The sequence below is a fragment of the Staurois parvus genome, unplaced genomic scaffold (assembly GCF_062004578.1).
Source record: "Staurois parvus isolate SC_StPar_1 unplaced genomic scaffold, SC_StPar_1.0 ptg001583l, whole genome shotgun sequence".
Lineage (NCBI taxonomy): Eukaryota > Metazoa > Chordata > Amphibia > Anura > Ranidae > Staurois > Staurois parvus.
The window spans coordinates 157986-170342 of record NW_028319379.1 but is presented as its reverse complement, the minus strand read 5'-3'; the positions used below and the strand labels follow the sequence as shown (position 1 = coordinate 170342).

General features: G+C 47.7%; 1 protein-coding gene across 1 annotated transcript; it reads left to right on the top strand.

Moving 5' to 3' along the window:
* Positions 1-364: 364 nt before the first annotated feature.
* LOC149435215 (stefin-C-like) lies at positions 365-11388 on the top strand. Its single transcript, XM_089662891.1, has 3 exons — positions 365-468; positions 7856-7957; positions 11099-11388. The coding sequence occupies exons 1-3, from the start codon at positions 394-396 to the stop codon at positions 11225-11227; spliced, it is 306 nt and encodes a 101-aa protein (XP_089519017.1). The 5' UTR covers positions 365-393; the 3' UTR covers positions 11228-11388.
* Positions 11389-12357: the final 969 nt, after the last annotated feature.

The window sequence follows — 12357 nt, the reverse complement described above, 5'->3', positions numbered from 1 at the left end:
ATTATATAGGCACACCTATAGAAGTAGACTTATGCCAAACTCTTATAAATGATCAAATTCCGGAATTTGGTGGGACCATATCCAACTTGTAAAGTGCACAGACCCGGGTGCCACCCTCAAATTTCCCTCCAGGGATCTGCAGGCTGATTGTACCATTATGCTGATTGGGGGGGGGGGTGCTAAATTAATAAAAAAGACCTTGTTGCGTCAGCCACTAGATTCACACCGTGTAATTTCCAAAGTCTACTAACTGGTTTCTCTTGTAGATGGCATGCAGAGTAACCTCATTATTAGACACCCCTGTCCTCCCTGCAATGGTACAGCCTTCACAAATATATATATACGAGCCCACGTACTGTCTGATATACTTAGTCTGTTGAGCACTGTGCAAAAATGAGTCGAAGAACAGTTGGGGGATATAGTGAACCGAGTCAAGTCCCTGATGAAGAACAAGCTATTCTTGACCAGGTAAACAATCGAGTTACTAATCCTAAGGGGAACTGTAAAGTATTTTTTTTGGCTAGATGTTGTGATTTAGTCCCATAGCTCCCCCAGGGCCGGTGCTACCACTAGGTGAACTAGGCAGCCGCCTAAGGGACACTGCCAGCTAGGGCACAGCCATGGCTGCTGGTTCCCTACACTCCACCATGGCCGGATCTGGGGGTGGAGAAGAGGTTGCAGGTCAGGAGAACTATAAACCATATAAATGCTGCGCTACATTCAAACTTATTTAAGTGAATGTGGAATCCAATAACTCAAATCAAAAATAGTGACAATAATAATGAAAATAAATAATATGTGCTTAATGATAACAAAATTACCAAATAAACCACCCAAACTAATGAAAAAGCACAAACTTAAATCTATACGTATGTGCATGAGAAATACACATACATATATTACATCACACGTGCACAATGTGAAGTGAAATGATGACTAAATAATAAACGCAAACTCAAAGTCCAATAATGAAATGTTGAAGGTGAACAAAACTGTAAACGGTGTTTCCAATAATACTGTAAGGTGACCACAAGTGAAACAAATCTTGCAGATATCTGGGTGTAGATAGAGCTTATGAATCCAACCACCTTCTGGATTAGCCTCTCACCTCATCACTTCGACCCTTGCGGGTCAAAGAGCAGTAATGGATCCCTCTCACAGATCCTCCAGGCACCACAGCACTCCAAAACCACTTTTCAGGATTTAGTATTCCCACTCAGGCTCTTCTCCAAGTATAGTATGTTACCAGGACATAGAAGGTGAATCTCCCCAGGGGAAACACAGATCGCAATAACAATTTCATAGGGAATCTAACCCATGACTTGCTTCCATTGTGAGGATCTTTTAAGAGATCAATAGGAAGGATTTTCCCAACTCCAAAGCTTGAATTCAAGCTTTGGAGTTGGGAAAATCCTTCCTATTGATCTCTTAAAAGATCCTCACAATGGAAGCAAGTCATGGGTTAGATTCCCTATGAAATTGTTATTGCGATCTGTGTTTCCCCTGGGGAGATTCACCTTCTATGTCCTGGTAACATACTATACTTGGAGAAGAGCCTGAGTGGGAATACTAAATCCTGAAAAGTGGTTTTGGAGTGCTGTGGTGCCTGGAGGATCTGTGAGAGGGATCCATTACTGCTCTTTGACCCGCAAGGGTCGAAGTGATGAGGTGAGAGGCTAATCCAGAAGGTGGTTGGATTCATAAGCTCTATCTACACCCAGATATCTGCAAGATTTGTTTCACTTGTGGTCACCTTACAGTATTATTGGAAACACCGTTTACAGTTTTGTTCACCTTCAACATTTCATTATTGGACTTTGAGTTTGCGTTTATTATTTAGTCATCATTTCACTTCACATTGTGCACGTGTGATGTAATATATGTATGTGTATTTCTCATGCACATACATATAGATTTAAGTTTGTGCTTTTTCATTAGTTTGGGTGGTTTATTTGGTAATTTTGTTATCATTAAGCACATATTATTTATTTTCATTATTATTGTCACTATTTTTGATTTGAGTTATTGGATTCCACATTCACTTAAATAAGTTTGAATGTAGCGCAGCATTTATATGGTTTATATTTACTTGATCACTGGTATATGATTTAATGCTAGCAGCTGTTTGGGGTTCATATATTAATTTAGTTTGTTTTAAACACACATTTGGAGCGCAGGAGGGTCACACCACTATAGGTCAGGAGAACTGTACACAATGATGGGGGGGGGGGGAACAATAATTTTTGCTGAGATGAGTGGTTTGTGCAGGAGCGGGGATGGGGGCTATTTGTGCTGGGACGAGTAATGGGGATGATGGTGGGGGGGGAATTGTGCTAGGAGAAGGAATAGGGGGATATGTGCTAGTAGGAAGGAGGTGTGAGGGGAGGGTTTTTGCTACAAGGGGGGGGGGGGGTTTGGGTAAGGGAGGAGGAGTTTATGCTGGGAAGGGTAATTTGGAGGGGTATTAGCTAGAAAAGGGATTTGGGGGAATATGTCCTAGGTTGGGGATTGAAGGAAGAAAGAGAATTGGTGCTGGGAGGGGTATTGGAGGGGGGGGTTTGTGCTAGGACAGGAGATTAGAGGGATTTGCGTTAGGAGAGGGGATGGGAGGGGGATTTGTACTAAGAGGGGATTGGGGTGGGGTGGTGTTGTGCTAGGAGAGGAGATTGAGGGGGATTGTTATGCTAAGAGGGGGGATTGGGGTGGGTTGTGCTAGGGGGGATTTGAGGGGGAGATTTATGCTAGGAGAGTGGAATTGGGGGGGATTTGTGTTATGAGGGGGGGTTGTGCTAAAAGGGGGGATTGAGAAGGGTTGAGCTAGGAGGGGGGATTTATGCTAGGAGGGGGGATTGGAAGGGAATTTATGCTAGGAGGGGGGATTTGGGTGGGGAGGAAGGATTTGTGTTGTGAAGGGTAGTTTGGGGGGGGGGGTATGTGCTAGGAGGAGGGATTTAGGGTGATTTGAGCTAGGAGGCAGGATTGGAAGGGGATTTATGCTAGGAGGGGGGATTTGGGTTTGGATGACGATTTGTGTTGTGAAGGGTAGTTTGGAGGGGGTTGTGTTAGGAGGAGGGATTTAGGGGGATTTGTGCTAGGAGGTGGGATTGGGTGGGGGGATTTATGCTAGGAGGGGGGATTTGGGTTTGGATGAAGGATTTATGTTGTGAAGGGTAATTTGGAGGGGGTTGTGCTAGAAGGAGGGATTTAGGGGGATTTGGGCTAGGAGGCAGGATTGGGGGGGGGGTTTTTCTAGAAAGGGGGATTTGGGGGAGATAAATTTGAGGGGAAAAAAAGTGATATTATGCAGCAAAGTCATATATAAATCCCAGCATGTCGGGTAGTAGAGGTCCCACTCTAGCATTCCAATAGTATAGAGGAGAGCACATAGATCTGCGTAGTAATCTAAGTAAATCCCTCACCCTCCAGAGGATTCCCCCCTTCCTGACAAGGCCATTTTTTGCGTTACTTTAATTGACAATTGCGCAGTCATGCAACACTGCACCCAAATTAAATTTAAGTCCTTTTTTCCCCCCACGAATTGAGCTTTCTTTCAGTGGTATTTGATCGCCTGTGCGGTTTTTATTTTTTTGTGCTAGAAAAAAAATAAAACAAAGACCGACAATTTTGAGAAAAAAAACAATATTTTTGACTTTTTGCTATTAAACATGTCCAGTAAAAGTGAGTTTTCTCCTTCTGTGTGCAGATTAGACAGTCTCTGACCGTCTCCTGTAGTATGTCTGCAGTCTCTGACCGTCTCCTGTACTGTGTCCGCAGTCTCTGACCATCCCCTGTACTATGTCCGCAGTCTCTGACCGTCTCCTGTAGTATGTCTGCAGTCTCTGACCACCTCCTGTATCATTTCCGCAGTCTCTGACCCTCTCCTGTAGTATGTCTGCAGTCTCTGACCGTCTCCTTTATCATGTCCGCAGTCTCTGACCGTCTCCTGTAGTATGTCTGCAGTCTCTGACCATCTCCTGACAGCCAGACTTTCACTCCTCAGTAGCTCATTGAGGGGTCAGGCTAGTATTTCACTCCTCAGTAGCTCATTGAGGGGTCAGGCTAGTATTTCACTCCTCAGTAGCGCATTGAGGGGTCAGGCCAGTCTATCACTCCTCAGTAGCTCATTGAGGGGTCAGGCCAGTTTTTCACTCCTCAGTAGCGCATTGAGGGGTCAGGCTAGTCTTTCACTCCTCAGTAGCTCATTGAGGGGTCAGGCTAGACTTTCACTCCTTAGTAATTCATTGAGGGGTCAGGCCAGTTTTTCACTCCTCAGTAGCTCATTGAAGGATCAGGCCAGTTTTTCACTCCTCAGTAGCTCATTGAGGGATCAGGCCAGTCTTTCACTCCTCAGTAGCTCATTGAGGGGTCAGGCTAGTCTTTCACTCCTCAGTAGCTCATTGAGGGGTCAGGCTAGTCTTTCACTCCTTAGTAATTCATTGAGGGGTCAGGCCAGTTTTTCACTCCTCAGTAGCTCATTGAGGGATCAAGCCAGTTTTTCACTCCTCAGTAGCTTATTGAGCGGTCAGGCTAGTATTTCACTCCTTAGTAGCTCATTGAGGGGTCAGGCTAGTATTTCACTCCTCAGTAGCTCATTGAGGGGTTAGGTCACTCTCTCACTCCTTAGTAGCGCATTGAGGGGTCAGGCCAGTTTCTAACTCCTCAGTAGCTCATTGAGGGGTCAGGCGAGTCTCTCATTCCTCAGTAGCTCATTGAGGGGTCTGGCCAGTCTTTCACTCCTCAGTAGCTCATTGAGGGGTCAGGCCAGTCTTTCACTCCTCAGTAGCTCATTGAGGGGTCTGGCCAGTCTTTCACTCCTCAGTAGCTCATTGAGGGGTCAGGCTAGTATTTCACTCCTCAGTAACTCATTGAGGAATCAGGCCAGTCTTTCACTCCTCAGTAGCTCATTGAGGGGTCAGGCCAGTCTTTCACTCCTCAGTAGAGCATTGATGGGTCAGGCTAGTATTTCACTCCTCAGTAGCTCATTGAGGGGTCAGGCTAGTATTTCACTCCTCAGTAGCTCATTGAGGGGTCAGGCTAGTATTTCACTCCTCAGTAACTCATTGAGGGGTCAGGCCAGTCTCTCACTCCTCAGTAGCTCATTGAGGGGTCAGGCTAGTATTTCACTCCTCAGTAGCTCATTGAGGGGTCAGGCTAGTATTTCACTCCTCAGTAGCTCATTGAGGGGTCATGCTAGTATTTCACTCCTCAGTAGCTCATTGAGGGGTCAGGCTATCTTGCCAATTCTCTCATCAATAATAGGAGCTGAATCCCAAGAATGACCTCAGTTTGGTCAGGTTGCTTGGTCTTGGCCAGGGGGTAACAGCTTTCAATTTCTTGGGATCTGTAGCCACTCCTTCAGCAGAAACAATGTACTCAAGATAAGTGACAAAACACTTGTCAAGGGACAACTTCAGTCCCTCCTCATGAAACCTCTTCAAGGGTTCTGCCAAAGATGATGGTGTTATCCAAGTAGACCAACAAGTACATCCCTCCTCTCTTCTGCAGCAGCAGCCTAGGGGGCCAGGAATAGGAGGGCTGTGAGCATACATCCCCCCCATTCCTCTATCAAACCAGGCCACATGCCTTTCAACATTAGGGGGTACCTTGCAAGGGGACTTCCCCACCCCTTGTAAAGTCACCTTGTCGTGTTATTGAAGGGACCAACACCTCTTTCTGACCTCTGATGCTCAAAAAAAGAGGGGGGGGGGTGGGGTAATATGGGGGGACTTATGGAGGAATCTGGAGGCCCCCTCCAAGGGGAATAATTATACTTACTGTACTCACTTAATATAATTACTGTCCTCAGAAATTGTTTCACATTAATCACAGCATCCAGCAATGTAATGCACCCCCCGTCGCTAAATCACAGACCACCTCACAGACAGCTGGGGTATTGTAAGTTGACCACAGGGAGCCCCCCAAAAAAATACCTATGCTCCATATATTATATACCATGGGGGATCGAAAGTTTGGGCACCCCAGCTAAAAATTTGTATTAATGTGCATAAAGAAGCCAAGGAAAGATGGAAAAATCTCCAAAAGGCATCAAATTACAGATTAGACATTCTTATAATATGTCAACAAAAGTTAGATTTTATTTCCATCATTTACACTTTCAAAATAACAGAAAACCAAAAAAATGGCGTCTGCAAAAGTTTGGGCCCCCTGCAGAGTTAATATCTTGTACTGCCCCCTTTGGCAAGTATCACAGCTTGTAAACGCTTTTTGTAGCCAGCCAAGAGTCTTTCAATTCTTGTTTGAGGTATCTTTGCCCATTCTTCCTTACAAAAGTCTTCCAGTTCTTTGAGATTTCTGGGCTGTCTGTCACACACTGCTCTTTTAAGGTCTATCCATAGATTTTCAATGATGTTGAGGTCAGGAGATTGTGAAGGCCATGGCAAAACCTTCAGTTTACGCCTCTTGATGTAATCCCCCGTGGATTTCGAGGTGTGTTTAGGATCATTATCCATTTGTAGAAGCCATCCTCTCTTTAACTTCAGCTTTTTCACAGATGGCATCAAGTTACCATCCAAAATTTGCTAAAATTTTATTGAATCCATTTTTCCTTCTACTCGTGAGATGTTCCCTGTGCCACTGGCTGCAACACAACCCCAAAGCATGATTGATCCAACCCCATGCTTAACAGTTGGACAGAGGTTCTTTTCATTAAATTCTGTGCCCCTTCTTCTCCAAACGTACCTTTGCTCATTCCGGCCAAAAAGTTCAATTTTAACCTCATCGGTCCACAGAACTTGTTTCCAAAATGCATCAGCTTGTCTATATGTTCATTTGCAAAGTTCAAACGATGATTTTTGTGGTGAGGACGTAGAAGAGGTTTTCTTCTGATAACTCTTCCATGAAGACCATATTTGTACAAGTATCTCTTTATAGTGGAATAGTGACCACAACTCCAGTGTCTGCCAGATCTTTCTGGAGGGATCGTGCAGTCAAACGTGGGTTTTGAATTGTTTTTCTCACAATCCTGCGAGCTGTTCTGTCTGATATTTTTCTTGGTCTTCCAGATCTCGCTTTAACTTCCACTGTTCCTGATGACTGCCATTTCTTAATTACATTCCGAACAGAGGATATTGACATCTGAAAACGCTTTGCTATCTTCTTATAGCCTTCTCCAGCTTTGTGAGCGTCAACTGTTTTCAGTTTCAGTTTTCTAGGCAACTGCTTAGAAGAACCCATGGTGCTGATTGTTGGGGCAAGGTCAGATGAGTCTGGCCATTTAAAACCTTTGAGATTGACATCACCTGGTCTTCCCAGACGATGATTGAGAACACTCCATGACACTGGCAGGTCTCAGCTTGGCAAAGGGGGCAGTGCATGCTATAAATTCTGAAGGGTGCCCAAACTTTTGCAGACGCCATTTTTTTGTTTTCTGTTATTTTGAAAGTGTAAATGATGGAAATAAAATCTAACTTTTGTTGACATATTATAAGAATGTCTAATCTGTAATTTGATGCCTTTTGGAGATTTTTCCATCTTTCCTTGGCTTCTTTATGCACATTAATACAAATTTTTAGCTGGGGTGCCCAAACTTTCGATCCCCACTGTATATATATATATATATATATATATATATATATATATATATGTAATTTTTTTTTTTTTGACTGCCTGCAGTCCATTTTGGATTTTGTACCCTCAATGTTCTCCAACTCTTCAGATTCTACTGAATACATGGCTTCTGTCCTGAAGTTGCTGTCAGCTACACTGTGCAGGACCTGCAGTAACTCTCTGGTTAGTCGGCTCCTCTGCTTCAATGACTGTATTACATCTGGTACTTTGAATATGGTTCTAAATTTTGGCCATTCCAAACTTGATGCAGTTTGTTTTTTGCTTTCAGGTGAAAGATCAGTTTGTGAAACAGTCCGGGAAAAACCCTTCTAAATTTAAGGGACTCCGTGTCTGTAGACAGTTTGTTGCCGGAACGAACTACTGGTTTGAGGTAATGTTGGTTTTATGCAACGATATTGTCAGTCTAGGGCAGAATTGTGTTCTTACAAGGAGAGGCACATTATGTGCGACATCTACACAGTGGAGGTATGTCAGGCAGGACAACCATGGAGAAGGTCAGTTGTAGGAGGGCAGCTCTTCACACCCCATCAGGCGCTGGTGCCTCCTACTCCTCCCTCCATTGCATGCCACGTCCACCCTCTCTTCTCCCCTTTTCAAATGCCACTGCCCCCCCTACTCTGCTCCTCACCCCACATTCCACGCTGTGGCTCCCTACTTCTTCCCTCCTTAGATGCTGTTTTCCTGTGTCGCCCCTACTTGTAATGCTGCTGGCCCCCACACCCCCCATTCCAAGCTGTGGTCATTTGCTTCATAATCTCCTTATCGAAAGCTGCTGTCCTCTCCTCTGCTCCTCACCCCACCGGCAAAGCTGTAGTCCCCGACTCCTCACTACCCCATCCAGCGCTATGGTTCCCCTGTTCCTAACTCCCCAATCCATTGTTGCTGTCCCCTGCTACCCATTCCTCCATCCAATGCCACTGCAGTCTGCTCCTTACCCCCCCCTCCAAACTGCAATCAGCTGCTCTTCATGCTTCTATCCATTTCATTCTGCAAACCTCAGATCTTCACTCTACCATTCATCACTTTTGTTCCCCCAACTCCTCAGTTACCCATACACAGTAGTGGCCCCCCACACCTCGCCCTCCCATCCAAAACCTGGGTTCCTCAAACCTCTGTCTAACACTGTAGTCCTCTGTGCTTTCTTCCCCATTCCAGGCAGCTGTCCCCTACCTCCCTACCCTTTCATCCAATACTGTGGTCCCCACGCCTCACCCCCTCATCTAACAGTGTGGTCCCCTCTCCTCACCTCTTCATCCAACACTGCAGTCCCTGCTCTTCATCCCCTCGACCAACACTGTGGTCCCCACTCCTCATCCCCTCATCTTACACTGAGGTCCCCTCTCCTCACCCCTTCATCCAACACTGTGGTCCCAGCTCCTCACCCCCTCATCCAACACTGTGGTCCCTGCTCCTCATCCCCTCATCCAACACTATGGTCCCAGCTTCTCACCCCCTCATCCAACACTGTGGTCCCCACTCCTCATCCCCTCATCCAAAACTACGGTCCCCGCTCCTGACTCCCTCATCTAAAACTGGGGCCCCTGCTCCTCACCCCCTCATCCAACACTGTTGTCCCCTCTCCTCACCCCTTCATCCAACACTGCGGTCCCCGCCCCTCACCCATCACTGTGTCCCCTACTCCTCACCCCCTCATCCAACACTGTGGTCCCCGCTCCTCATCCCCTCATCCAACACTATGGTCCCCGCTCCTCATCCCTTCTTCCAACACTGTGGTCCCCGCTTCTCATCCCTTCATCCAAAACTATGGTCCCCGCTCCTCACTCCCTCATCTAACACTGTGGCCCCTGCTCCGCACCCCTTCATCCAACACCGTGGTCCCCGTTCCTCACCCCCTCATCCAACACTTTGTCCCCTCTCCTCACCCCTTCATCCAACACTGTGGTCCCGCTCCTCACCCCCTCATCTAACACTGTCGTACCCTCTCCTCATCCACTCATGCAACACTTTGGTCCCAGCTCCTTATCCCCTCATCCAACACTGTGGTCCCCTCTCCTCATCCCCTCATCCAACACTGTGGTCCCCTCTCCTCACCCCTTCATCCAACACTGTGGTCCCCTCTCCTCACCCCTTCATCCAACTCTGTGGTCCCAGCTCCTCACCCCCTCATCAAAAGCTTTGGTTCTCCACTCTTCACTGCTCTATCCAGCATTGTTGTCCCTCACCCATCACTCCCCACCCCCCACTGCTGTTTCCACTACTCCTTCATAGCACCTCCTTACCACCACCACCACCACCACCACAGGTCATGGCATCTACCCCCACCTTCTTCTCATTCTGCTATCAAATTTCACTCTCCTAAGTTACATTACCTCCCACCAAAGTAACACCCCCTAGGTGCTTCCTGACATCCATCCCTTCTTTCCCAAGCCTTTCTGCCCCCCCCCACCCCACCCCCAACATAACACCTATTCTCCCTGGTCACAAGGCCTCCCTCCCAGTCCACTGCCCCTCACCCCCTGTCCAACACTGCCATCCTCCACAGCAGGGGCGGACTGACAACTCATGGGGCCCCCGGACAATAGGGGATCATGGGGCCCATGTGTCCTTGCCCACACTCAAACCACTCCCAAAAAAGCCTATGAAAGGTACCAGGTCTCATGGGGCCCCCTACTGACCCCAAACCCTCGGACAGTGCCCGAATGTGTCCAAATGGTCAGTCCGCCCCTGCTCCACAGGACACATAGCGCTGATGTACTGTATTCCATACAGTCACATCAGTCTCTGTACCAGAGGAGCTTACACTCTAATGTCCCCTCCCCCACAGTCACATCAGTCTTTGCACCAGAGGAGCTGACACTCTAATGTCCACTCCCCCGCAGTCCCATCAGTCTCTGCACCAGTGGAGCTGACACTCTAATGTCCCCTCCCCCACAGTCACATCAGTCTCTGCACCAGAGGAGCTTACACTCTAATGTCCCCTCCCCCACAGTCACATCAGTCTCTGCACCAGAGGAGCTTACACTCTAATGTCCCCTCCCCCACAGTCACATCAGTCTCTGCACCAGAGGAGCTTACACTCTAATGTCCCCTCCCCCACAGTCACATCAGTCTCTGCACCAGAGGAGCTTACACTCTAATGTCCCCTCTCCCACAGTCACATCAGTGTCTGTACCAGAGGAGCTTACACTCTAATGTTCCCTCCCCCACAGTCCCATCAGTCTCTGCACCAGAGGAGCTTACACTCTAATGTCCCCTCCCCCCACAGTCACTCACTGTTATACATTTATATAGCTCCGTCATACTCCACAGCGCTGCGCATGCAACATTGCATCAGTTACATCAGTTCAGCACCATGGAATGGTACACACTACTGTCTTTGTGTCAGTCCTTGCCCCCCAGGAGCTTGCAATCTAATGTAGGCACCAGAGTATCTCACATCTGTTATTCCTCATATACCTCCCATCAGTATGATTGCTATAATATCAGCGAAAATACAAAATTAATGGCGTCATTTGTTTCTTGTGAACTTTTTTTCTGATTTTTTTTTCAGGTTGATATTGGAGAAGACTCTTATTGCCAACTTCAAGTGTTCGAACCTCTGCCTTATGAAAACAAGGAGCCGCAGTTGACGTCTTACAAGCTGAATAAGAAAAAAGGCGATAAACTTGGGGATTGCTAAAATGGGTTGGAGACGTCACCGTGCATGACGGGCGACCCTTCTGTATCCAACTGTGTCCTGCAATCCTCATCTCTCCTCTCTGCACTTCTCTCCAATCCCTCCTCTCACCATATCTTGTATTTCCAATATTGATCCCTGAATAAAATCTTTTGTTATCTGCACGTTGAGCTGGATTTACCATCAGACACAGCCAAGTAGGTTTCAGCCTATAGGCAGGGGCGTATCTGCCGCGAGGCAAACAAGGCATCTGCCTTGGGTGGCACTTTTCAGGGGGGCGGCACCACCTCCAGGCAGAAGGGACCAGTGCTGTCGCTGCAAAGGGCTGTGCTTGGCCGGGGGGGGGGCGTGCTCGGGCGGGTTTGTGTGTGTGCTCGGGGGCGAGCATGGGTGAGGAGACAGAGAACCTGCCAGCCAAGGAGCCGGCTGGAGAGGGGGCCGGGCGGCACATAGAGGACCGCGCATTTCTCTCTATGTACCGCCAGTCACCTCCCCTATCCATCTCCTGCATGCTCCCCCACGGCTGCCCCCCTCCCCCCTCTCTTCCCTTCTATTATCTCTCTCTCCTCCTCTCTCTCTCTTCTCTGTCCTTTCTCTCTCCCTCCCTCCTCTCTCATCATTCTCTCTCCCTCCTTCCTTCCTTCCCCCCCTCTCTCTCCCCCTATCTCTTTTCCTCTCTCCTCCCTCTCTCCTCTACCCTCTCTCTCCCCTCTCTCCTCCACCCCCCCTCTCTCTCTATTATCTCTCTCCTCCCCCTCCCTCTCCTCTCTCTCTTCCATCTCTCCTCTCTCCCTCCCTCCTCTCTCCCCCTCCATCTCTCTCCCTATCTCTTCTCCTCTCTATCTCCCCACTCTCTTCTCTCTCCCCTCTCTCTCTTATTAGTATCAGTGGGAGGAATAGTGCCCCATCATTGGTGTCAGTGGGAGGAATAGTGCCCCATCATTGGTGTCAGTGGGAGGAATAGTGCCCCATCATTGGTGTCAGTGGGAGGAATAGTGTCCCATCATTGGTGTCAGTGGGAGGAATAGTGTCCCATCATTGGTGTCAGTGGGAGGAATAGTGCCCCATCATTGGTGTCAGTGGGAGGAATAGTGCCCCATCATTGGTGTCAGTGGGAGGAATAGTGCCCCATC